The sequence below is a fragment of the Ursus arctos genome, unplaced genomic scaffold (genome assembly GCF_023065955.2).
Source record: "Ursus arctos isolate Adak ecotype North America unplaced genomic scaffold, UrsArc2.0 scaffold_14, whole genome shotgun sequence".
Taxonomy (NCBI): Eukaryota; Metazoa; Chordata; class Mammalia; order Carnivora; family Ursidae; genus Ursus; species Ursus arctos.
In genome coordinates, this window is record NW_026622808.1 from 3,001,894 (window position 1) to 3,028,691 (window position 26,798).

The window sequence follows — 26,798 nt, forward strand, 5'->3', positions numbered from 1 at the left end:
TACATGAGATGGTAAAAAAATTTTAAATAGCTAAAATATGCCTGCAGAAGTAGGGCTTACCTTACTGGAAAAAAAGTTTATGAAGCTCTAGTAATGAGGAGAATATTATTGTATTTCTGCATGAATATCACAAAGAGGGCAATAAATAAAAACACAGAGCCCAAAAATCAACAGATACACAGATGCAAACTTGAAGTATATTAGAGTTAAAATTGTAGAACAGTTGGAAAAGGATGAACTTTGCAATTAATTATCCACAGATAAAATAAATGAATGGTGACCCCTACCTTGAGGCAGAAACACAAAAAAGCCAATTTCTGGTGGATTAAGAATAACGTAAGAAACAAAACTCTGACACTTTTTTTTTTAAGATTTTATTTATTTAGAGAGAGAGAGAGAACGTGCGAGCAGGGGGTGGGGCCCAGGGAGAGGGAAACTCTCAAGCAGACTCCAGGCTCAGCACAGAGCATGATGTGGGGCTCGATCCCATGACCCTGAGATCATGACCTGAACCAAAATCAAGAGTCACATGCCCAGCTGACTGAGCCACCCATGGACCCCAAAACTATGAAGCTTTTATTTATTTTCTGTTTAAGATTTTATTTGTCAGAGAGAGAGAGAAAGCACAACCAGGGGGAGCAGGAGGCAGAGGGAGAAGCAGGTTCCCTGCTGAGCAAGGAGCCCGATGTTGGACTCGATCCCAGGATCCTCGGGATCATGACCTGAGCCGAAGGCAGATGATTAACCGACTGAGCCACCCAGGCATCCCACTATGAAGCTTTTAAAAGGGCAATTTAGTCAACTATTTTAATGATCCCAGGGTAGTCTCATCTAAGATCTGAACAAATTCTGTTCACCAAAAAACACAATTAGTTAGCCTCAGAGACCTAAATCTAAGAGTTGAAACAATAAAACTTACAGAAGCAAACACAGGAATAAATCCTTGTGGCTTTAGATTATGCAATGCTTTCTTGGATATGACACCAAAATCTCAAGTAACGAAAGAAAAAATAAACCAGGCTTCATCACAAGTAAAAACTTTTGGCCCTGATGTGATTCCGTCCTACACGGCTGTTCTCCATAACAGGAGTCTTTTATCTCCAGCTGCCCTCTCTTCCATACAAGATCCCCACCCCACGGAAGATTCAGTGGACAAGGACATGAGCCCCATGAAACCCCAGAAATATCTTTTCAGTTGTGAGGCCAACAAAGGCCAAAGAGTATCACTTTGAAGTGGATAATGATGAAAATGAGCACCAGTTACCTTTAAGAATGGTCGGGTTTGGGGCTGATGCAAAAGATGAATTGCGCATTGTTAAAGCAGAGGCAGTGAATGATGAAGGCAGTCCAATTAAAGTAACACTGGCAACTTTGAAAACATCTGTACAGCCAATGGTTTCCCTTGGGGGCTTTGAAATAACACCACCTGTGATCTAAATGTGGTTCGGGCCCTATACGTGTGGACAGCACCTAGCAGCTGCGGAGGAAGATGAAGAGTCAGAAGATGAAGGTGTGAAACTCCACAGCATATCTGGAAAGTGATCTGCTCCTGTAAGTGACAGCAAGGTTGCACAGGAGAAAAAAAAAAAAAAGTGAAACTGGCTGATGACGATGGGTACTAGGAAGCTGAGGAAAAAGCTCCAGTGAAGAAATCTAAACTCGATACTCCAGTCAAAAAGGCATTTAAAAAAAAAAACCCAGAATGAAAAAGACTCAAAACCATTAACTCCAAGATCAAAAGGTCACGAAGTCTTTAAAAAAAAAGAAGAAGAAAAACGTCCTAAAACAGTAAAAGGATCTATTTCTGTAGAAGACATTAAAGCAAAAATGCAAGCAAGTCTAGAAAAAGCACACTGAACGGTCCTGGTAAATTAAGCCCAAAGATGGGGAGGAGAAAAAGAGAGACAAATATAGTCCATACTGAAAATCAACAATCTAGACGAAAGTCTTCTATTTTAATTTCAATCCCTGTTCCTGGTTTGCCACCCACCCACACCCCCTTCCAGGCTGGAAGCAATCTCCCTCCTGACTTCCCAAAGCACTTTCATCTGACTGCTGTGATCCAGGGAACCTTATGCTTGGCTCTCTGTTACTTGTGCATTTGACTCACCTCTTTGACCATGTTTTATTCACCTTTGTATCTCCCTAGCTGCTCAACAAATACTTACGTAAATCAAGTAAAAGGGCAAAAAACCCTTTTGCACACCATTGGATACTATCAGGAAAGTGAAAAGACAACTCACAGAATGAGAGAAAATATCTGCAAATCACATGTCTGGGTGTCCAGAATATACAAAGAACTCTTACAACTCAACCATAAAAAGACAAATAACCCAACTAATAAATGGGGCCAGAATCTGGATTTTTCTCTAAAGAAAATATACAAAAGGCCAACAAGCACATGAAAAGCCATTCACCCTTAATCATTAAGGAAATTAAAATCAAAACCACAATGAGATTCCACTTCACATTTACTAGGATGGCTATCAAAAACAAAAACAAAACAGAACAAACATGTTGACAAAGTAGAGAAAATGGAACCCTCCCTCATACACCGCTGGTGGGAGTGTAACATGGTGCCGTCACTGTGGTAAACATTCTCATGGCTCCTCGAATATTTAAACACAGATTTACCATACGGCCCAGCAATTTCACTCCTAGGTATGTATCCAAGAGAACTGAAAAAAAATACGGTCACACAAAAACTAGTACATGAAAGTCACAGCAGCATGATTCACAACAGCCAGAAACAGCCAAGAAATGAACACATCCCAAATGTCTATCACCTAATGAATGAACAATACACGGTATATCCACAAAGCGGAATTTTATTCAGCCATAAAAAGGAATGAAATACTGATACAACATATAACATGGGTAAATCCTGAAAACATGCTAAGTGAAAGAATACACAGAAAGTCACATATTATATGATTCTATTTACCTGAAATGTCCAGATAAAAATCTATATAGACACAGAATAGATTAGTGGTTGCCGGGGGCCAGAAGGTTGGGGAGGGGGAGCATAACTGCTAACAGATATGTGGTTTCTCTTTTTTATTTTTATTTTTTGGTTTCTTTTTGAAGTGATAAAAATGTGCTGGAATTACATAGAGGAGATAGTGCCACAACTTTATGAATATGTTAAAAGCCACTAAAATTGTATACTTTAAAAGGATGAATATCGTGGTATGCGAATTTATTTCAATATCAAAAAAAAAAAAAAAAATCCTCCCTCCTCCCAACCCCAAAAAGCAAAATGACAGGCCACAAATGAGGAGACAGCTGCCATACACGTAACTGACAAGAGACTTTAAGAAATACTAAAATTAAGAAAATGACAAAATAACAATCCACGTAAGGAACACCAATAACCCAGAAGCAAACGCGAAAGTAAGCTGTCATTCCTAAAAAAGGAAATGCAAAGTAAAACCTCAGTGAGAGCTTACTTCACATCCCACTGAAAACAAAGGATCAGGTGAAGAAGACGAGCATATGCACAAACGAACTCGTAAGGCTGCCAGTGGACATGCACGACGGAACTGCTGTTGTAGCAAGTCTGGTAACATCTAATACACTCGAAGATGCGCGTACTCTCGAGCCACGTGCGCGTGCCCTAGAAAATCGGTTCACACGTGAACCAAAAACACAGCACGACTGTATGAAACAGCAACAGACCAGGAACCGATGAGGTCAAAAACAGAATGGACAAACCAGATTTGCTATCTACAATCAGACAACACAGCAGGGGAAATGAGCGGACGCAACTAAGGGAAGAGAGAGCAAAAGAAAGTAAGTCAAAGAATATATGAGACATGATTCCGTGTACGTAGCTGAAAAATACGGAAAACTCAACATTATCTTCTTTAGAAAGACAAATACATTCTTAGAATACCAACAAAAGACCAGTAAAATCAAACACTTACTTGTTTCTTTTTCAGTTTAAGGATCTGCTGTTCTACTTTTGCAATTTCTCGATCTACCCGATCCATACTCTGTATTAACTCTTCCTTTGAAAGTTTTGAAGGTGAAGCATTTTGATCATCTCCACATGGTTGCCCAGAGATTGGAGAGGATGGAGCTTCATGTTTGCCTCCAAATGCTGGATCCTTTAGAGAAGAAAATCAATAATTTATTCCTCACTAATAGCCAATATTAGTGTGAAGATTCTCTTAACTGAAAAAGTCCGTTTAAAGCACAGCAGAGCCATGTATGCTATTTCTCTATCTGATGTCCGACAGGAGCAATTTTCATACACACACGCACGTACACACACAACACACCCCACTGACGTCTATACCACTTTCACAGTGTAGGCGCATCATTCACTATTTTGAATATCCTAAAAGCTATACAGAACGAGGTGGCTAAGAGGCCAAACAGCCTCTAGTGTAACAACAGTGAGACTGTAGAGAGTATCTGGGGAAATAATAATGCAATCATGACAAAGAAGATACCAATTTCTTAACCATTTCCTTACAATGGTTCTTCAAAAGGTCTGAACTTGTAGGCTTGGAAAACTACAAACTCCATGTAAAGTCTGCATGCCCACCCAACTTAACAGCTATGATATGGCCAAGAGTTCCTAATAAAAAGTTTTCAGATTCTCCAAGGGCCGATAATCAGATACAGAAATGACCTACGAACTTTTGTGGCTACTAACACCTAGGCCTACCCTTATAAAGGGCAAGTAGGCCTGCCCATGCCACAGCACACATAAGCTCTCTTAAGCCAAATATGTCATCCATTCCAGCTCAACAGAGAACTACAGCAGAAGGAAAACCGCTCCACCCAAAATCTACCACCCTGTCAACACACCACACACACACACACACACACACACACACACACACACACACACACGGAGTTTATTAATTTCCAATCTATGGTGAAGATATAAGCAATACTGTAAAGCAGATGAATTTTAGAATAAGGTCCTAGTTTTCTTCAGGCTATATAAGAAGCCTAGAATGAGCGCAGTTCATAGGACTATCAAGCCCTAAATGTATTAAGTAACAATTAAGTAACGATTAAGTAACTGAGAACTCAGTAGTTCTAACCAAGAATGCACATAACTATACCTGGGTAGTTGTTCCAAAACACCCTGGCACAGAGATTTCAGCTAAAATATGTGTAGTCCTGAAAAACCTCATATTCTGTAATAGGGTATGCTAAATAGAAGACTTCTGGGGAAAACGGGATTATGGCTATTGCTTAAAACCTGTACAACTTTGTAAGCAGAGCACTACCAGAAAGAGTAACAATTCTAATAGAGGTAGTAACACAACTGAAACTCCCGTATCGTTTGCAATCAGCCTAGTCCATCTTTGCTAGTTTTACACTTAGTCCATGCTTTCGTTAAGATGTAACTCCTTGAAGTCATTTGCTTCCAACAGAAAACAGTATGCTTCATCAACATAAAAAATCCAATTCAGGGTATAACCATCTTTATCAACCTTTAAAAACAAAAAATACAGGAGATCGTATCTTTACGGTTTCTTATTGACACTTGAATCTCCACTAGTTTGCTTAACAGTGAAAAGCAGAGCAGTTCTTGAATGCGCTAATTTTCAAATCTTCTTAAGGTCTTCAGACATCATGAAGGCTACTTCTTTTAATTACGAGACAGCTTGAACCTGAGAGCTTTGAAACATTAACATGCAGAGAAAACTCATTTATGAGCCACCAAGACTTCCATGTTATAGTAAAACATTCTCCTCCCATATGCATATAAGTTCATTTGTGTTACAGAGCACGTCCAACAGCAAAACGGATTATATTCCGATTCTGCATATTTTGGAAATGCTCCTCAGGTGATCTGATGCATGCCTAAGAACTATTACAAAGCAGTATTTTCCACTGACTTCCGTTCTGGTTAAATATTTAACAAAAAAACAATGCCTTGAGGGCCTACTATGTGATAGGCACTAGGCAGAAGGGTGAACAAAACAACATGGCATGCTCACCCTCACAGAGCTTATAATCTTGTGTTGGAACATACTGACAGCTATTTTGGGAAAAGAGTTAGATTCCTACCTCATATCTTATGTCACAGTAAAAACCAAATAACAGTAAACATTTACATGAGATTTATTAGCAAATCTCAGGGAGACTCAAACAAACAAAAAAGGGTATTCATGTTATCTTGGGCTCAGGAAAGCCAACAGCAAACGATTTATTTAAAAAAAGAGAGAGAAAGAGACTAATGGCTTAAAATAAACACAATCTTCTATTTATCAAGAAGAAGAAATTTAAAAGGCAAATGAGAAAAATCATTTCCAGAATGTGAACTCTACAACTCAATATAAAAAAACACATCGCTAGAAAAATGAAGATATGAAAAAACAATTCACAAAACAGGAAAAATGAACAACCAATAAACAAATGAAAAAATGTAAATTTTACTAAAAAGCAAATACAGATAAAAATTTATCATAACAATGATTCTTTTTTTAAAGCAACAACTATGTGGCATCATCAAGGCTCCCCAAGAACTGGGCACCATATACTCTGCTGTCAGGAATACAAATTGGTCCTACTCTCTGGCAGGGCAATCTGGAAATAACCATGAAAGCCTACAAAATGACTGTCAACTCTGATCTGAAATTGATTCTATGAATAGGAATGTACCTTAAGGAAAGAAATAAGAATGAACACCAAAAAAATCAGCCAAAGAACGTATGTTGTTGCTCTAATGAACAAATAGGTAAATTACATGTATGACAAATTACTTTATATCCATCTATGGAATATTAAGTAACCCCAAAAAATACAGTTGCAGACTTAACTGACACAAAAAAGAAGGTCATGACATACTTAAGCAAAAATACAATTACATACAGTGTACAAAGTGAGCACATTAAGATACCCATCCAAAGACAGAAGAAAGTATCAGAAGTTAGCAACTGCCTCGAACTGGTGAGGCTGTAAATTAACTTTCTCCTTCAAGCTTATCTACTTCTTCTATCAAAGATACACCTGGGCTTAACAACATTAAAACAAAACAAAACTAAACTAATAAATGCTAATTCTTTCAAAATCCCTAATTCTTCAAAAAAAAAAAAAAAAAAAAAGTCATGGTTTACAACTTAGTGGAGTAGGAGAGTAGGACCAGGAGGCAGGGGTCATGGGTTTTCATTCCAACTCCAGAAGCATCACCTACGGCACTTAATTTTTCTTAACATCTGTTTTCTCTACCATCAAATGGAAATAGGATGTACTATGATCCAACATGTCACATTTTAATGAATGAGACTTGAAGATCCCTTTCTGCTAAAAAATTCTACAGCTATAAATAACATCTGTAGTAATTTATTCAGCCATGGAAGAAGACTTTTATTCACTGTTATCTTTTTTTTTTAATGCTACAAAACATTTCTTACAAACACACAGACTACTACGTACATTTCACACAGTGAGGCAGGCCTCAAAAATCCCAGAAGTTGAGCTCATTTCTAGCTGATCACAAAAGAGCTTTTCCCCACCTAACCTATTATTTTGCAAATTTTCAAATTTATGTAAAAGTTGAAAGAACAGTATAATGGATAAGCATTTATCCCTTATCCTTCACTGGTTAACATTTTGCTATTTTTGCATTCTCTCTCTATGCATACACATCCTTTTTTTTTTTTGGCAGAACTATTTTTTTTTTTTTTAAGATTTTATTTGTTTGACAGAGATAGAGACAGCCAGCGAGAGAGGGAACACAAGCAGGGGGAGTGGGAGAGGAAGAAGCAGGCTCATAGCGGAGGAGCCTGATGTGGGGCTCGATCCCATAACGCCAGGATCACGCCCTGAGCCGAAGGCAGACGCTTAACCGCTGTGCCACCCAGGCGCCCCAGAACTATTTGAAAATAAACTGAAGACACATTCACTATCTTCTTTTTATTTTTTCAGGTAGGCTCCACGTCCAGTGTAGAGCCCAGCGTGAAGTATGAACTCCCAACCCTCAGATCAAGACCTGAGCTAAGATCAAGAGTCTGACACTTAGCCGAATGAGACATCCAAGCACCCCCATAGTCACTATCTTTTATTTATTTATTCATTCATTCATTCATTCATTCATTTATTTAATTTTTAGAGAGGTGGAGGAGGGCAAAGGGAGAGGGAGAGAGAGAATCTTAACTCAGTGTAGAGCCCAACTTGGGGCTTGATCTCACAACCCTGAGATCATGACCTGAGCCAAAATCAGGAGTTGGATGCTCAACCAACCGAGCCACTCAGGTGCCCCCATATTCACTATCTTTTAAACCACTTTCCCTGCGTAAAAACCCAAAGAAAATGTGTGGGTACTTATTTACCCGATCTCAAGTTGGAAAGGACCATTAACCGTGAAGGTAAATAAACATTATGGGAGAAAGATCTGCTAACAAAAAAAGGCGGGGCGGGGGGCGGGGGAAGCAGGGATAGCAATAGGGTTAACGCTATACTGTTAAAAAAGTATCAAAGAATGAGTTTATTATTTCTAAAACAAATATTTATTTAGTACCTACTAAGTGCCAGGCACTTCCTAATCTGAAGATTTAATGATAAGCAAAATACAGTTTAAAAAAAAAGATAAACCCAGCAACAGAATGAGGCATACTGCACAAACATGCATTTCACAAAAGGCAAGCAACAATAAACACAAGAAGAGGTTTGATCTTAATAGAACCTTCTCATAAATTCACAATATACACTGTTTGAAATGTCACAAAATACAGTTACATAATAAAAGTAGTTCTCTCCAACGTAACAGAATTACAGGTCAAACTATGGAGAGAAACCAAATGTGCATCGACTGATGAATGGATAAAGAAGATGTGGCACAGGACGCCTGGGTGGCTCAGCAGGGGAAGCATCTGCCTTCAGCTCAGGTCATGATCCCGGGGTCCTGGGATTGAGCCCCGAGTCAGGCTCCTTGCTCAGGGTCAGAGGGAGTCTGCTCCTCCCTCTCCCTCTGACCCTTCCCACTGCTATGCTCTTGGCTGGTGCTCTCTCTCGCTCTCATGAATAAACAAAAAAATCTTAAAAAAAAAAAAAAAAAAGATGTGGCATGTATATACAATGAAATACTACTCAGCCATCAAAAAATGAAATCTTCAGGGTGCCTGGGTGGCACAGTTGTTAAGCGTCTGCCTTCAGCTCAGGGCGTGATCCCAGCGTTATGGGATCGAGCCCCACATCAGGCTCCTCCGCTATGAGCCTGCTTCTTCCTCTCCCACTCCCCCTGCTTGTGTTCCCTCTCTCGCTGGCTGTCTCTATCTCTGTCAAATACATAAATAAATAAATAAATCTTTAAAACAAACAGACAAAAAAAAAAACCCGAAATCTTGCCATTTTCAACGATGTAGATGGAGCTAGAGGCCATTATGCCACGTGAAATAAGTCAGTCAGAGAAAGACAAATACAATACAATTGCACTCCTATGTGGAATCTGAGAAAGAAAACGGATGAACATACGGGAAAGGGAAAAAGAAAAAAAGGAGAAAGGGAAACAAGCCATAAGGGACTCTTAAGGACAGAGAACAAGCTGGGGGGGGGGGGGGGGGGCTAGATGGGTGAGGGGATTAAGGAGGGCACTTGTGATGAGCGAATGGAATCGTGCTGCATGTAAGTAATGAATCAGTGAATTCTGCTGCAGAAACCAATACTATTTCTTATGTTAACTATGTTAGGTTAACTAACGAAAATTTAAATTAAAAAAAAAAAGTATGGGTAATAGTTTCTCCTCTGTATTTTTCAAGTTTTCTAAAGAAACGATTTTTTACATAGATTAGAAAAATATTTTATTTTCTGTATAAAACTTACAAGCATGGTAACTGCAACTGAATTTAAGGGGATTATTTTAAATTTAATTTAAATTTAACAAAACTGTGGTTGTCTTGAGAACCACTGACCACACTTTACAGCCCAGCGAGCCAGTGCAAAATGCTTGAGAGTTATTCAATAGCAATTTTTCTTTACAGCAGTCCTCAGATTGTTTTCATTTACCAAAGAGTCAAAAGTACTGACTTTCAAAGTCTGGAGCACTAAGTCTGTGGTTTTCAGTTTTGTTTAACAAAATTTTTACTTTCCCATAGCACTAACCTTTAGAGACTGGCATAATCGGACTTTCTTTTAGGCACTGTGCCTGGATATGGCTAAATCAACATTACAGACCGACAACTCCACAGGGGAAGAGAACAAATATTTACCTTCTTCGCATCTGCAGAAGACCTCAACCCCTCTGGCAGCGTGTGCACTACAGGTAAGACCGCAGCGCTGACGCGCTGGAAATGGGGATCAGAAACCTGCTCCAGACGTGGTCGCTTGGATTCCAGGGAATCATGATCCACGGGGGATGGCCCTGGGTGAAACTGCTCATATCCAGTTCTCCTTTCTTGAGGCCTAACACACAAAAAGAAAAGAAACACTTGAAAATTGTAAAACGATGTACAACTTCCTGCTAACATCCCTGGCTGGACTTTGAAATAAATGCGAAAATTATGCTTACTTTTAGAGTGAACCCCTGTCCTCCCTTCCCCCACCCCAGACAAAGAATATACGTAAAGTGCTATTAAACTTTTTTTTTTTTTAAGATTTTATTTATTTATTTATTTATTTGACAGAGATAGAGACAGCCAGCGAGACAGGGAACACAAGCAGGGGGAGTGGGAGAGGAAGAAGCAGGCTCATAGCGGAGGAGCCTGATGTGGGGCTCGATCCCATAACGCTGGGATCACGCCCTGAGCCGAAGGCAGACGCTTAACCGCTGTGCCACCCAGGCGCCCCAGTGCTATTAAACTTCTAATTCTAATAGAAAAAAGTTTCTTCAGGGGAGACGGGAGTGGCAGTAAAGTAAAAGGCATAACAAAAGATTTCAACTTGCAGAAAATGTGAAGTTGCTGAGGAATAGCCTTAAAATACTATTTTTAAACCTATGCCATAATAATTCAATTTAGTACAATCTAAACTAGAAAAGCCACCATTTTGAACCGATAATAAAAACAAGCAGGAAAAAACATATCTCCCAGCAACTGTACATGGGAACATAAATGACTTGAGTTGTGAGGTATTAAGACTTAAAGATTAATCTCGAGTGGAAATGTAACATTGCTGTGAAATTCTGACTCCCAAAATACGTATTCTGTCTAGTTTCTGCAAGTACATAAGTGTCTTGAAAGTCAGGAATCTGTCTCTGATTCCTTTACATGACGTACTGTACAGAGTACTGTGTGTGGGCGTTCATTAATTTCACTTTTCCTTTCCTACCAAATATTTACAGAAGCAACATTTAACTTTGTGGCCAACCTTTAAACAAATGTCTCACAAAATATTTCTCAATGAAAAGGATTATCACTGGGTTTCCTTCTTATTTTTCTTAACTTTTTAAACTTTTGGGGGGGAGGCAGGGGAAGGGTGGGCAGAGAGAGAGGGAGAGAGAATCCCAAGCAGGATCTACACCCATCATGGAGCTCAATGTGGGACTCGATTCCACAACCCCAAGACCATGACCTGGGACAAAATCTAGAGCCGGCTGCCCAAGTGAATGAGCCACCCAGGCACCCCATCACTGGGTTTCCTTTTTAGAAGAGATGATGAAATAAACCCTGAAGTCTATAAAATTATTGTATTTCAAAAATCTGGGGGTGCCCGGTTGGCTCAGTTGGTTAAGTGTCTGCCTTCAGCCCAGGTCATGATCCCAGGGTCCTGGGATAAAGCTCGGCATCTGGCTCCCTGCTCAGCAGGGAGTCTTCTTCCCCCTCTGCCTCCTCCCTTCCCCCCTGCTTGTACGCTTTCTCTCTCTCTCTCAAATAAATAAAATCTTTAAAAAGAAAATCTGAAATCTCATTCAAGATATAAATCCCATTATCTTCCTAAAATTCACAATGATGTCACAAAATACAGTGCAATAGAAAGCCTCAGGAAGAAGACAAGGACGGCAGCTTTTGCCACTTGTATTCAACATAGTATTGGGAGTTGTCAGAGAACTTGGCAAAAAAAAGAAACAAAAGGCCTCCAAATCTGAAAGGAAGACATAAAGTACTTCTATCCAGATGACATGATCTCATATGTAGAAAAATATCAAGAATCCACCAAAAAATGGGATGCCTGGGTGGCTCAGTCAGTTAAGCATCTGCCTTCAGCTCAGGTCATGATTGGGGCGGGGCGGGGGGGGGGGGTCCTAGGATCGAGTCCTGCATCAGGAGCCTACTTCTCCCTCTGCCTCCTGCTCCCCCTAGTTGTGCTTTCTCTCTCTCTCTGACAAATAAATAAAATGTTAAAAAAAAAAAAAATCCACACACAAAAAAAAGTTAGAGCTCATAAATGAATAAAGCAAAAACCACGGATACAAATTCAACATGCAAAATCAGTTGTATTTCTATATACCAGCAATGAACAATCTGAAAATGAAATTAAGAAAACAATTTCATTTATAACAGCATCCAAAAGAACAAAAGTTAGGAATAAATTTGACCAAGAAGGCCCAAAACTTACACACTGAAAACCACAAAACATTGAAGAAATTAGGGAAAACTTAAATTAATACCAAGACATCTCACACTCATGTACTAAAAGCCTTAGTACTGTTAGGATGAAAATACTACACAAAGCTATCTACAGATCCAATGTAATCTCTACCAAAATACCAGTGGTGTTTTTTTTGAGAAATAGAAAAAGCCACCATAAAATTCACATGGAATCTCAAAGGACCCCAAATAGCCAAAACAATCTTGGAAAAGAAATACAAAGTTAGAAGAACTCCTACTTCGCCAATTCAAAACTTACTACAAAGCTACAGTAACCAAGAGTGTGGTACTGACATAAGGACAGACATACAGACCAAGGGAATAGAACTGAAAGCCCAGAAATAAACTCTCCTATCTATCATTAGTTGACTTTTAACAGGTGTGCCACAACTATTCAATGGGGGAAAGAACTCTCCAACATACGGCGCTGGGGAAACTACTTATCCTCATGCTAAAGAAAGAGGCTGGACCCTTACAATAGACCACCTGCAAAAATTAACTCAAAACAGATCACCGATTTCAAAGGTAAGACCGAAAACTCTAAAAATCCTCGAAAAAAACACAAGGAGAAATCCTCCTGACCTTGCGTTTTGCAATGAATTCCTGGATCTCAAACCAAAATCCCAGGCAACAGAAGAAAAAAAAAACAGATAAACTCGAGTTCAACAAAATTTCAAACTTTTGTACATCAAAGGACACTATCAAGAGAGTGAAAAGAAAACCCAGAAGATGAGAGAAGTTATTTGCAAATCATGTATTTGATAAGCTTTTTAAAAAGGTTTTATTTGAGAGAGCGCGCACAAGCAGGGGGAGGAGCAGAGGGAGAGGGAGCAGCAGACAACCCCCCCACCCACCCACCCCCGCTGCTGATCCCCAGGGGATCATGGCCTGAACCGAAGGCAGACGCTTAACCTACTAAGCCACCCCGGTGCCCCTTGAAAAGCCTTTAATATCCACAATATACAGAACTCCTTTCCACAACTGAACAATAAAAAGACAACCCCCTCCAAAAAAAAAAAGAAAAGAAAAATGGGCAAAGGATAGGACAGACATTTCTCCAAAGATGCACAAATGGCCAACAAACGCACGAACAGATGCTCAACATCATTCATCATTATGAGAACACAAATCAAAACCACAATGGGGTACCCATTAATACCCAGGAGAGTGGCTTAACCTGTTTTAAAAACCAGGGCGGGGGAGGGGGCGGTTTACAAGTGTTTACAAAGATGTGGAAAAACTGGAACCTCGTCCACTCCCACTGGGAATGTAAAACTATATAGCCAGTGTGGAAAAATTTTGCAGTTCTTCAAAAAGCTAAACATAGAATTACCATATGACACAGCAATTCCACCTGGGTGTATGAGGGATATATCCACAAGTCCTGAAAACAGGGACTCTGATACAAAGGTAGTAAAAACGGACTCAAACAGACACTTGTACACCAAAGTTCAAGGCAGCATTGTTCACAACAGCCAAAAGGAAACAACCCCCGTTCACGGACAGATAAACAGATAAACAAAATATGGTATATACAGCACCCAATGGACGATTACTCTGCCACAAAAAGGAAGAAAGTTCTGACACATGCTACAAGATGGATAAACCTTAAAAACATTATGCTAAGTGAAATAAACCAGACACAAAAGGACAAGTATTGTATGACTCCATTTATAAGAAATAATTCATAGGCAAATTCATTGAGAAAGAAAGTGGATTAGAGGTTACCAGGGACTGGGAGGAGAGGGGGAGGGAGAATTATTGCCTAATGGGAACAGAGTTTCTCTCTGGGGTAATGAAAAAGTTCTGGAAATAGTGGTGATGGTTGCACAACAGGAATGCACTTAACGCCACTAAACTGGAACATTTTTAAAATGGTTAAAATGGTAAATTTATGTTACATATATTTTACCACAATAAAAAAGTTCACACACAAATTCATTCTTAGAATCATGATTAATAAAGACTAGCCTAGGAACTAGAGAGAGATCTGAAACACTAACACAAAATTTTATATTAGAAGGTTACTACTACTTGAAAGGATGATTTACACTCTTTTTCACCAGTTACTCTTTTCCATTCACTCAACTCACTGCACTCTGACTTAATCCCCCATCGTTTCATCGTATTACAAGAGGTCACCACTCGCTCAAGTCAGCAATGACCTCCTGATACTGAAAGCAAAAGAATATTTTTAGACATCTGCTGACCTGTCTGCTACATGCTATCCTTTACTTTCTCCTTCCTTCCTGAAACTCTTCCACCTCTAGGTTTCCAGGACACTGTCTTCCCTGCTTGTCAGGCTCTAACAATCTTCTGCTCCAATACACAACGGTTCTCCGCAGGGAATACGAGCACAGATCATTTTAAAACAGTCAACTTCCAGAGATCCTGAGCTTGCTTATCCACTCTTTACCTACACTGACCTACTGAATAACAAACCTGGAGCTCTCCCCTCTCTGCTTCTTCCACAACTGCCCTTCTCTCAACGTGCCCGCACAAAACGCTTCTGGCTCAGCCTTCTTGGACCTTACACTGCGGCGCTGTCCCCCAAGTGTAAATACCTCCAGGGCTGCAAAGAGACAAACCTTTTTGCAAGCCAACAGTTCCCAAATGTCTGCCTTCAACACAACTGAGGAACTTAAGTTGTTAACTAACACTTTCGTCTTGGATAAATACCAGAATAAAAAATAAGAACAATAAGTAATATCTTGAAAACAGCCCTATCTCATTAATGCATGGGTGCATTTCCATGAAATTTTACTTATATTTGATAAATTTGTTTTTCTCAATTTTCTTAAATGATTGCTGTTTTGATCCTGTAATAATATTTCAATCCAGAAGTTTTTTAAATAGATCTTTTAGAAACATACTTTTCCATATTTTTGTTACGTAGAAATAAGAAAGGTGGATCAATGAGTAATCAAAACAAATCGCGTCAGGATACATTTTGTGAAAAAAGTATGAACATAGGAGTTCCAAGGAAAAAAGGAGTAAAATAAGCAGCTCTGTTAAAGTCTGTTCATATATAGTATCATTTTAAGTGGATGAGGGTATCAAGTCACTATGGTATTTAGATTACATCAGATAAGTTTAAAAATGTATTGCAGCAGTGTTGCTTTAAAATGTCAATTACTTTCAATATGACAAATTATATTCATCTTTTAAGACATCTGAAAAACTTCAGATGTCAACTTAAAATTGTACAATACAGCTTTTCGAAATTCTTTTGAGAAATATGCAAGGAACAAATTTGAAGACCACTATTTCAAAATCATTTTCCTTTCTCTCTCTCTCCTTCAGAGGCTTCCACCTCATACTACCTTTAGATGTTGGGGACCCTCTGGGTTCATCCTTAAACTCTGGCGCTTCTCATTTTCCACCCTCCCTGGATCACATGTACCGATTTGGATCCTCCCCCGAGCACGTTAGATACAACCCCACCTGGACGCTTCACAGGAACCTCAAACGTACTCATACCAAACTCAAGTTGTCTTTCCCTGTTGCTCTTTACTTGATCTCTATCCCAGTGTCACAGTGATGGAACCAACAGCCATCGGACAAGCTAGAAACCGAAGATTCACCCAGGTCTCCTCCCTCACCTTTGCCAACTGCTAGGACTCGGCGGCCTCACCTCCTGATTCCAGCCTGTCTCGTCTCAAACTCCATTCCACCACCCTACCTTATGCCCGCACCCTCTCTCTCTCTTTCAGGTCTCTCACATGTTCTCTCTGCTTCTAGTCTATCCACCTCAAATTCATCCCCCACAGAGCAGCCAGAGGTCATCTATCAAAAACAAGCATTCAGCATTAGACTAAAGCCCCAGCCACTTAACACAGCACTTAGAATCAGGGCCACTGCTGGCCTGCAAGAAAACTGTGAGTGAAATGTCTATAAGCAAATGCAACCCTCTGGTACACAGGCCTCGCAACCTGCCCAAGCAGGATTTCAACCCTCAGCTGTCCCCGCAACCTACAAAAGTTAACTTCCCTGTATTGCATTTTACCTCTAGCGAACCTGCCTATGAGATTTACCGAAGCCACCCAGTGCTGGAGAGAAACATAAGGCTACCAGGACACAGGACAGTTAAGACAAACACTGAGTATAGAAAACTCTCTTTCCATCAAGAAATCAGGCTAGGGGTGCCTGGATGGCTCAGTCAGTTAAGTATCTGCCTTCGGCTCAGGTCATGGTCTTGGAGTCCTGGGATCGAGCCCCATGTGAGGCTCCCCCCTCAGCAGGGAGTCTGCTTCTCCCTCTCACTCTGCCCCACCCCCCACTCATGCACACGGGCGCACTCGCTCACTCTCTCAAATACATAAAACCTTTAAAAGAAAAAAAAAAAGAAAGAAAGAAAAAAAGCAGGCTATTTCCCATTTCAGCTTGCCCAAACTACTCATGGATAAGTAAATGTATAATTTAACATTTAAAATTTCAAAAACAAATGCAATTTTATATTGGAGTCCTGGGGGAGTTAAGTGTGAAATCTGCATTTTAAATGAACATATTGCCTTCTAAAAACTAACACCAGTGGAAAGGTACTGCCACTTCGGAAACAGTATAGTCATTTCTCAAATGGCAAACAAACAGAGAGCTATCATATGATAAAGCAATTCTACTCCTAGGCATATTCCAAAGAGAAAGGAAAATCCATGGTCACATAAAAATGTGTGCATAAATATTCCTACCAGCATTATTCATAACAGTCAAAAAGTGAAAACTCAAGTATCTATCAACTGATGAATGGATAAATAAGGTATTTTAAAAAATCAGATTTTCATACTAAAAAATCTCTGTAGATTTTTAAACTTAAAGGTTCTTCCATTCTACTGACTTCCATGACCTCTTAATATCATCTTTAAATATCTTTAAAACAAATTAAAGTCATTAATTGGGTTTTTTACTATAATATACCTATACCTTATCATTTTAATTTTAAAGACAAGATAACCCTCATTAGAGGAAATATGTCATAAAGTTCATAGCTATTCAAAAACAGTGGTCCACAAAAATCATCTAGAATTACATCAACTAATTTTATTTATGCCTAGCTATGGAAGGCTATTCTCTGAAACAAAATTTATTTCACCTAAATTTTCAAATTTACAAGCATGATTTGGCTTCTTTTATTGCTCAAAGAAAAACCAATTATCTGAATTTCAATAAATCTTTTATAATACCTGAAACTACCTCAACTGTTCTGCATCTTTTCATCTAAATATCCAAATACTCTTAATTATGCAGACTAATTTTTCTGATGAAATCTAGAAAATATCATTGATGATATTCACCCAGAAATGACTCTTATATTTTAAGAGTACTGTTTATAAAATGGTATAGATTTCCTAACCAAAAAATTCCAGGGATAAAGAACAAACCTAAGAAGTAAATCACCCCAAATCCCACCACACAAAAACAATGCCAAAATTAGGTGAATCCCATTCCCAGTCATCACTTATATTCGTATATATGGATGGATGGATATACAGGCAAAAATAAAGCAACAAAAGAATCATATACAGTATTTTTTTAAGTAAAGATTATTTGGTTTGTTTTTGTACACCTAAAAATAAAGAGAAAAAAATAAAATGAAATAAAGCTTAAAAGAAGAAATTGCTGGGGTGCCTGTCCTCAGTCGGTTAAGTGTCAGCTCAGGTCGTGATCCCAGGTCCTGGGATCGAGCCTGCTTCTCCTGCTCCCACTCCCCTTGCTTGTGCTCTCTCTGTCTCTGTCAAATAAGAACATCTTTAAAAAGAAAAAAAAAAAGGAAGGAATTGCAGTACTTCAGGTAAGTGCTCCTTTACCACAAGAAATCAGTTCCTAAAAAATTACTGCTGAAGGGGGGAAAACTATGAAAAGCATTAAGATGGGAATTTTTTTATTGACCTAACAATTCCATTTCAGAAGTATCAAATCACTCCCGGGGCACTCTTCAAGTGCGTATCTCGAACCAGTCTCCCAATACCTACATCGCCTCTAGATCCTGTAGTTATATCATTTTTTACTTTGTCAAGATTTGCTACTGAGGTTCAGGATGGAACCGTAATTCACCTAAGTGTCTCACACAGACTTTTACTTAAGGGGCATGTGGCTTTACTACAGGCCTTCTATCATGGCGTCCATCCGTCCACTCTTTGGCTGGGTTCCATCACCTAGAAATTCTTCAAGTTTTAGATGATCAGCGCTTTCACATCTAAAACTATCTGCCTGTTGCTTCTACTCTTAAAATTAAGTGGCATATAATATTCTTAGATCTCAGTGTATTTTCTCAGAACTTTGTGGCTACTGCTCCACTATCTTCTATCACTGTAGTAGCTTGAAGCCAGACTCCTTTTTTCTTCCTTGTCAAGGATTTCTTTTGCTTCCTGGATTTCTGATTCTTTTACTTATCCTTGAACTTTAAGAACTGAACCAGGATCTGTCTTGGTGTTGATCATTCTGCGTAAGTGATCCCTGGAGCGAGGCATGTCCTATCAGTCTACAGAGTTCTTCCTTCGTTTTACCAAGAAAAAAAGCATTCTTTTTAAAAAATTGTGAATATTATTTCCTTTCCTTTGCAGGTTCTCCATCTCAGAAACACATGTCCTTATGATACATGTTGGATGATTTTAATTTATCCTCCGTATTTAACAACTTCTTTCTAATCGCTTTAATTTCTATCCTTTTCTTCTGCATTCACTCTATCTCTGGACTTTCTTCCACGACAAAAGTCTAACTTTTAGCCACACGTTTTATTCCTTGTTCTTACTTATATTATATTTATAATGGTGAGCTTGGGAGCACTGGAATGACCAATCTTTCATTTTATCTAATTGGGTTGCCTTGTACCTTTTAAAGACCTTATTATTAATTTTAAGTTCTCCTGTAGTGCACAGCACTTAGGGGCAAGTTTTTCAGTTTTCGTCTTCTTATCCATGGGGGTCTTTGTTTTTGACACTCTGTATTGCTTTCTTTAATTTTCTTTTCCAGGCATACCTTGGCCCCATTTGTGGCATCATTACCCTACTACACGGGTACACCATGAGCAGCCCTACCCAGATTTTCTCTTTGGTGTAGAATGGTGTGTGGGGGTTTTCCTCTGCCTGGCATTTGTCTACAGATAGAGGACTGGGTTTGGCTTTCTCTCTTTTTCTACAGCCTGAGGGAACAGAGAAATGGGCAAAGGAGATGAAAACTTGGCTGGGGCTATGATAGTCTTTGTTGAGGATCCTGGTTTCCTCCACAAGCCAGACATGTAACCAGTCCTGAGGGCTCTGGCTCATCGCTTTGGCAAAAAGCACACCATGCCTGCCCTTCTTGCAAGATGGCACGATGGGGATTCCCAAGCAGACAATTCACCACCACTACACCCTCACCAAGTACGTTTTTCTCAATTAGGGAGTATTTATGAGAAACCCTAGGATTTTACTGGCCGTCTTTCTTTCTTCAACACTGCTTCTTTGAGAATAGAAGTAGGAACTAGGAGGCTAAGCCACACAAGATTCTTCTAAGTCCTTTCTTGAGTGCCACTTTTCCAAGTTTATGGCAGTAGCTGTATGCCTTTCCTTCTTTATACAGGATGATTTTTAGCCACTTTTTGAAGAGCTACTTTTGTATATTTGCTAGATATTACGGAGGAGAGTGATCTGAATTCTCTCCACAACCTTCACCAAGAACTGTATTTTATAATAATTTTAAACACAGCCAAATAATTTCAATCATTTTATCATCTTCAAACCCAAACAATAAACATATTTTTAAAATAGAAAATCAGGTTCTTTATTAAATTGCTCAAACAAAAAAGCCAGAAAGGCGATTTAATAAAAGTAGCTATTATATTTCAAAATACTTTAGATTAAGAGCAAGGATAGGGATAAGAGAGAGCAGAGATGGTAAGGACATTGAGGAAAATGAATGTCTACCATGAACAGGGCCAACAAATACTCTCCTTTGAGGAAGTTGTCATTACTATTGTCATTATTACAAGTGAGAAAACTAAGGTTTAAAGAGTCTGAATTAGTAATTTGCAACCCTAGCTGCAAATGAGAATGACCTGGGAAACTCTAGACGCACACGAATGCCTGAGCTCAATCCCAGGAACTGATTTAAGTCTTCTGAGATGGGGCTTGGGCATCAAGTTTATGAACCAAGGTGGTACTAATATGCAGCCTAAATTAAGACCACCAGTTTATTATACACCTGACCAAGGCCACAAGCTGACCAGGATTGCAACCTAGGTCTACCTGACTTCCCACTACACAGAAGGAACTCTGAACTCTGGAAACAAGTTCTAGGAGTTTAACTATAGGAGAACTACTGCAAAAGATCAACAAACATCAAAGAGCTCAAAGTACAAACGATAAATGACCCGTCATGGCTTGGTTATAAAATTATAAGAATAGAAACCACATTAAATCCAATGGCACACTTGCGAAGTACACACACACTTGAGAAGTTCCGTCCTAGACGGACATGCAGAAGCGCGCCGTTACCTGTCAGAACCCGGGTGAAATTCTGAAAGCAGGGAGGGCCGTCTGCGAAGCTGCTGCTGCTGCTGCTGCTGGAGAAGCTGTGAGGCCTGGCTGACTTCAAGGTGAGAAGAACGGTAATCAGGGACTGCAAATTCCTAGGATTAAAAGAATCATGAATTACTTACTACCCAAAAAGTGAAAGGCGTCGTGAAACTAAACCAAGTGTAACTGTACAGAGGCAGTTATGGACCCCTGAGTACGGAAGGAAACAGCAAGGACGATTTCCATCCTTCACTGTTCTGATTCTTCCCCATCACCCAAAAACAACCAACATTTTAACTGCATGTCGCTCAAAAGAATTCAAAATGAAATTTGGTGTTCAGTCCAGTTGATTCATTCTCCTAATAACATGCGTTACAGTAGCTCCCAGTCTATATTATTCAAGCAGTCAGATCTCAAACTCACGGTTCAATAGGAAATCCTAAAAAGCAATCCAACCTGAAATTCAAAATGGGTGAGCTGGAAGGGCCACAGAAGCCACTGAGTTAAATCCATGTATATTTACAAATGAAGAGACAGAAGTCCAGAGACTCAACCTGCTAGTTAAAAGTAATAGTTTCTCCATCATTCCAGGTGGGTGTTTTCAATGTTTGTTTTCCTACTTTTGACTTTTTGTTGAAAAGACAAAAGCTTCTTTTCAAAAGAAACCTATTAGTGCTAACAATCATAAACAGATACTTATATTTAGACCTGCCAAATAACCCAGGAATTCTCCTCCTATGTATATACACGAGGTAATTAAAAGCATACGTCCACACACAAAACTTTGTACACAAATTTTCAGAGCAGTTGTTATTCACAATAGCCAGAAAGCAGGAAGAATCCAAATGCCCAGTGACTCATGATGGATAAACAAAATGTAGTGTATCTGTACAGCGGGCTGTTATTCGGTCATAACAAGGAGTGAAGTAGGGTACAACCCAGATGAACCTAGAAAATATACTGCTAACTAAAAATAGCATATATACGTCGTATTTTATGATTCCAGTTACATAAAATGTCTATAAGAAACAAATCAGGGGCGCCTGGGTGGCACAGCGGTTAGGCGTCAGCCTTTGGCTCAGGGCGTGGTCCCAGCGATCTGGGATCGAGCCCCACATCAGGCTATGAGCCTGCTTCTTCCTCTCCCACTCCCCCTGCTTGTGTTCCCTCTCTCGCTGGCTGTCTCTATCTCTGTCGAATAAATAAATAAAATCCTTAAAAAAAAAAAAAAAACAAATCAATATTGGGGCGCCTGGGTGGCACAGCGGTTAAGCGTCTGCCTTCGGCTCAGGGCGTGATCCCAGCGTGATGGGATCGAGCCCCACATCAGGCTCTTCCGCTAGGAGCCTGCTTCTTCCTCTCCCACTCCCCCTGCTTGTGTTCCCTCTCTCGCTGGCTGTCTCTATCTCTGTCGAATAAATAAATAAAATCTTTAAAAAAAAAACAAAATAGAGACAGAAAGTAGATTAGTGGTTGCCAGGGGATGGAGGGAAGAGGGGAATTGAGATTAACTACTATGAGGTACGGGTTTCATTTTGGGTGACAGAAAAGTTCTGGAAGGGGCACCTGGGTGGCTCAGTCAGTTAAGTGTCTGCCTTCGGCTCAGGTCACGATCTCAGGGTCTGGGACAGAGCCCCTGCGTTGGGCTCTCTGCTCAGCAGGGGAGTCTGCTTCTCCCTCTCCCTCTGCCCCTACTTGCGTGCTCTCCTCTCACTCACTCTGTCTCTCAAATAAATAAAATGCTTAAAAAAAAAAGTCTGGAATCCAATGTTAATGGGTGCCCAACACTGTGAATATACTAAAAGCTATTATATTATACACTTTAAAATGGTTTTATATGAATTACATGTCAACAAAAAAAAATTTTAATCATAAGCAGATAAAACTGAGCAGTACAGACTGAAACACAGAATAGGTAAGAGGTCCAGAGCCCTCTGCTATAAGCAGATAATAGTAAAACATAATTTTTACATAATCTAAGAAAAAATACCAGATACAAAGTTGGAAACATAATCAAGAAACACTAAACATTAAAGAAAAGTCAGAGCCACCTTTTTTTAAGATTTTATTTATCTATTTGACAGACAGAACATGAGCAGGGGTAGGGGCAGAGGGACAAACAGACCCCCCACTGAGCGGGGAGCCCAACCCAGGCCGAATCCCAGGACCCTGAGATCATGCATGACCTGAGCCGAAGGCAGACACTTAACTGACAGAGCCGCCCAGGCGTCCCAAGTCAGAGCCACTTTTTAAAAAGCACCACAACTCACTCAAAAAATAGTTTACATAAAGAAATAGATAAAAGACTAAAAGTAAAAAAGACCAAACTATAAATGATATCCTCAAAAAAGGAATCAAATAGCAATCAAAGAAATTAAAAAGTTGATCGGTGAAATTAAGCGGTAGTAGAACAGGTGAAGAGCAAATGAAAGCAAAGACAGAACAGAGCGTTCTCTTGGAACACAGAGAAGCACAGAGCTCTAGAAAGTAGAGAAGAAAAGCTGAAAATGGTAGCTAGAGTGAAAAGTTCCAACCTCCAATACCCGAAGGTAAGAGGCTATATTCTAAGAAATAACAGAACAAGAACATTTCTCAGAAGTTCAAAAAGACAAAGTCCTTGGATTTAAAAGGGCCTAAGAGAAAAGCTGGGCATAGTTTAAAAATTAATCCATCACAATAGATGGACATAACAAAAATTTCAGACAAGCAAGGATAAAGAGAAAACTTGACTAGGTGTCAAAAGAAACAGGAAATAGGTTTCCTACGAAGTAATAAGGATCGTAATAAAAAATATTCTCATGAGCAACACTATATAGAAGGAAACAGACAAATCACATATTCTAAGTTCAGAGCAAAACAACTTTGAACCCACAAATTCAATAACCAAAACATCTCAAATTTTAGGACTACAAACTTTTCAGAATTCAAGAACTCAGAAAACTTACCAACCACAGACTCTCTGAAAGAATCTCTAAAGGATGGATGAATCCAGCAAGACAAATTAAGAGTAAGGAGTGAAATGAGACAACAGTGCATTGCACGTTCCAGCTGGGAGCACATAACTCTCCAGAATTACATTCCCACAGTAAACGGCCAAAAAGTTGAGCAAAATGTAGTTAACTACCTTCAGACCCCTGGAAAATAGGCTGCACAGGACTCAATCTCTGAGAAAAATCACACAAACAGGTGAGTCCTACTGCACTCGAGGCTCTCTGCCTGGAGACAATTTCCACATTGCATCCCTGGGAAGGGAATCCAAACAGTGCCCTATAATCTTGTTCACTGAAGAAGCAACCATACTAGTTTGATCAAGTCCTATGGACAGGATTTCTGCAGACTTTCTGAGAAGAGGGAATTACATATAGAAAGATTTCCTGAAACGTGAATTTGGGTTCTCCTAGGTCATTGGCTGAATTCCAACCTGCAAATGCACAGGGGAGAGCACAGTCCAGTCCTAAACATCTCTGGCTGCTCTTAGAAAGAACAGTTCGGAGGAACTATAAAACAATTCCCAGAGCTTACACAGGGCCAGAACTCATTCAAATTTCCTCCAGCCAGCAGGAAGAAACCTCAATGAATACATGAAATTATCACTAAATACCCCAGAAGAGACAAGTTTAGAAGTAGAGGACAAATGAGACTTAGAATAAAGACTACTCCAGACTCGCCCTTAAAGAATTTAAAGAAAAACCTCAAAAGTAATTTAACTGCCTACCAGAAGAAATCCAACTTTCTTTAAAGGAATACAACAAAAGGCAGCACTAAAATGTGTAAAATTCACAATGTTCATATTCTACTCAAAAATGAAAAAAATCCAATGCCTGTAACGAAAATTTCACTGGATAAAATTAAAAATAGGTTGGAAACTGCAGCAGAAAAACACAGAAAAAATAAAATGAAGTCCAGTGAACTGTAGGATAATAGGAAATATAAGTAACTGGTATTTCAGGAAGGGGAAAAAAAGAAAGAAAGAAAACCTAGGGGGAGAGTAGACAGAAAAACATATCTGAATAATGGCTGAAAATTGCCCAAATTTTATGAAAATTATAAATCCACAGAAGCATGAAGTTCCAGAGAATGCCAAAGACAATAACATACACATTCAAAAAGCACAACAAAGACACATCATAATCAGATTGTTGAAAACCAGTGATAAAGAGAAAAAACCTTAAAAGTAACCAAAGAGGGGAAAAGATACTTACAGATAAGAATGACCAAAGACTTCTGGTCAGAAACCATACAAGCCAGAATACAACAAACGGCAACTTTTAAAGTGCTAAAAGAATATAGCCGTTAGCTTAGAATCCTGTATCAAGCAAAAATATTCTCTAAAAATAAAGCTGAAATGAACTTTTTCGGATAAATAAAAGCTGAGAGTACACTGCCAAAAGACCTGCACTAAGAGAAATGATGTTCTTCAGGCCTAAGGAAAATCGTATCAAAAGGAAACCTGAATATACACAAAGCAGTGAAAGATTCCAGAAATGTTGTATATGTGGGCAATTAGAGAAGGAACAAAATAATAAGGAGCAGAAAAAAATAAAATAGGAAAAAAGCGAAAATGGATGAAACCAAAGTTAGTTATTCTCAGAAAGGAATCAATTAAATTGATAAACCTCTAGGCCAGACTAATAAAGAAAAAAAGGAAGGGAAAAACATTATCAACCTGAGGAATAATATCAAAACAGATCTCAAAGACATTAAGATAAAGGGAATAGTATGACAACTTATGTAATTTAATATATTGAACAAAACTTACCCAAACTGACTCAAGAAAAAAAATAAAGAATCTGAATTGTAACTATTAAAGAAACTGAATTCATAATTTAAATTCTTCACACAAAGAAAATTCTAGGCCCTGATGACTTCACTGAAAAATTCTATCAAACTTCTAAGGAAGAAAAAATACTAATCCTACAAACTCTTCAAGAAAATACAGCGCTGTGTATTGTGTAAGACCGATGAATCATAGACCTGTACCCCTGAAACAAATAACACATATGTTAATCATAATAAAAAAATAATGAGGCACAATATAATTTTTAAAAAAAAAGAAAATACTGGAGGAGAAAACACTTCCCAAGCTAACAACATTCTTTTTTTTAATTGAAGCATGGTCAGCATACAATGTTATATTAGTTTCAGGTATACAACATACTGATTTGACAATTCTACATATTACTCAATGTTTCCCACGACAGGTATAGTCATCAGCTGCTAACAACATTCCTAATGGTCGAAGACGGAATGCCTTCCTCTTAAGATCAGAAATAAGTCAAGGGTGTCTACTCTCTCCTCTTCAACACTTTTACTAGCAATTAAAGCCAGTACAAAAAGGAAGAAAAGAGAAAAGCCATCCAGTTTGGAAAGGTACAGGCAAAACTGTCTTTATTCTCAGATTACAGGATCATCGACATAGAAAGTCCTGTGGAATCTATAAAAAACCAACTAAAAGTAACAAGTAAGGTTGCAGGATACAAGATCAACAGACATAGTAGCGATGAAAACTGAAATTCGAGAAGCAATACATTTACAATTGCATCAAAAATATGAAATACCGGGGCGCCTGGGTGGCTCAGTCGGTTAAGCGTCTGCCTTCGGCTCAGGTCATGATCTCGGGGTCCTGGGATCGAGCCCTGCATCGGACTCCCTGCTCAGGAGCAATTCTGCTTCTTCCTCTCCCTCTCCCTCTGCCCCTCCCCGCCCTCGCTCTCAAATAAATAAAATCTTTTAAAAAACATGAAATATTTAGGGAAAAATGTGACAAAAGATGTACATGCCCTATGCACTAAAAACCATAAAACATTATTGAGAA

The 26,798-nt window shown here is 39.1% G+C and overlaps 1 protein-coding gene and 1 pseudogene across 27 annotated transcripts in view; one reads left to right on the top strand and one right to left on the bottom strand.

Annotated features, from left to right (window-relative positions):
• NCOR1 (nuclear receptor corepressor 1) overlaps positions 1 to 26,798 on the bottom strand; it is a 154,045-nt gene that overhangs the window by 105,221 nt on the left and 22,026 nt on the right. For all 27 annotated transcript variants that reach the window (XM_057311292.1, XM_057311290.1, XM_057311285.1 and 24 more), the window contains exons 3-5: positions 20,963 to 21,096; positions 10,176 to 10,368; positions 3,927 to 4,109 (exon numbers count right to left, since the gene is read on the bottom strand). In XM_057311292.1, the coding sequence (XP_057167275.1) occupies positions 3,927 to 4,109; positions 10,176 to 10,368; positions 20,963 to 21,096 (510 nt within the window). The remainder of the gene's footprint in view (positions 1 to 3,926; positions 4,110 to 10,175; positions 10,369 to 20,962; positions 21,097 to 26,798) is intronic.
• On the top strand, positions 978 to 1,857 carry LOC113271259 (nucleophosmin-like; annotated as a pseudogene).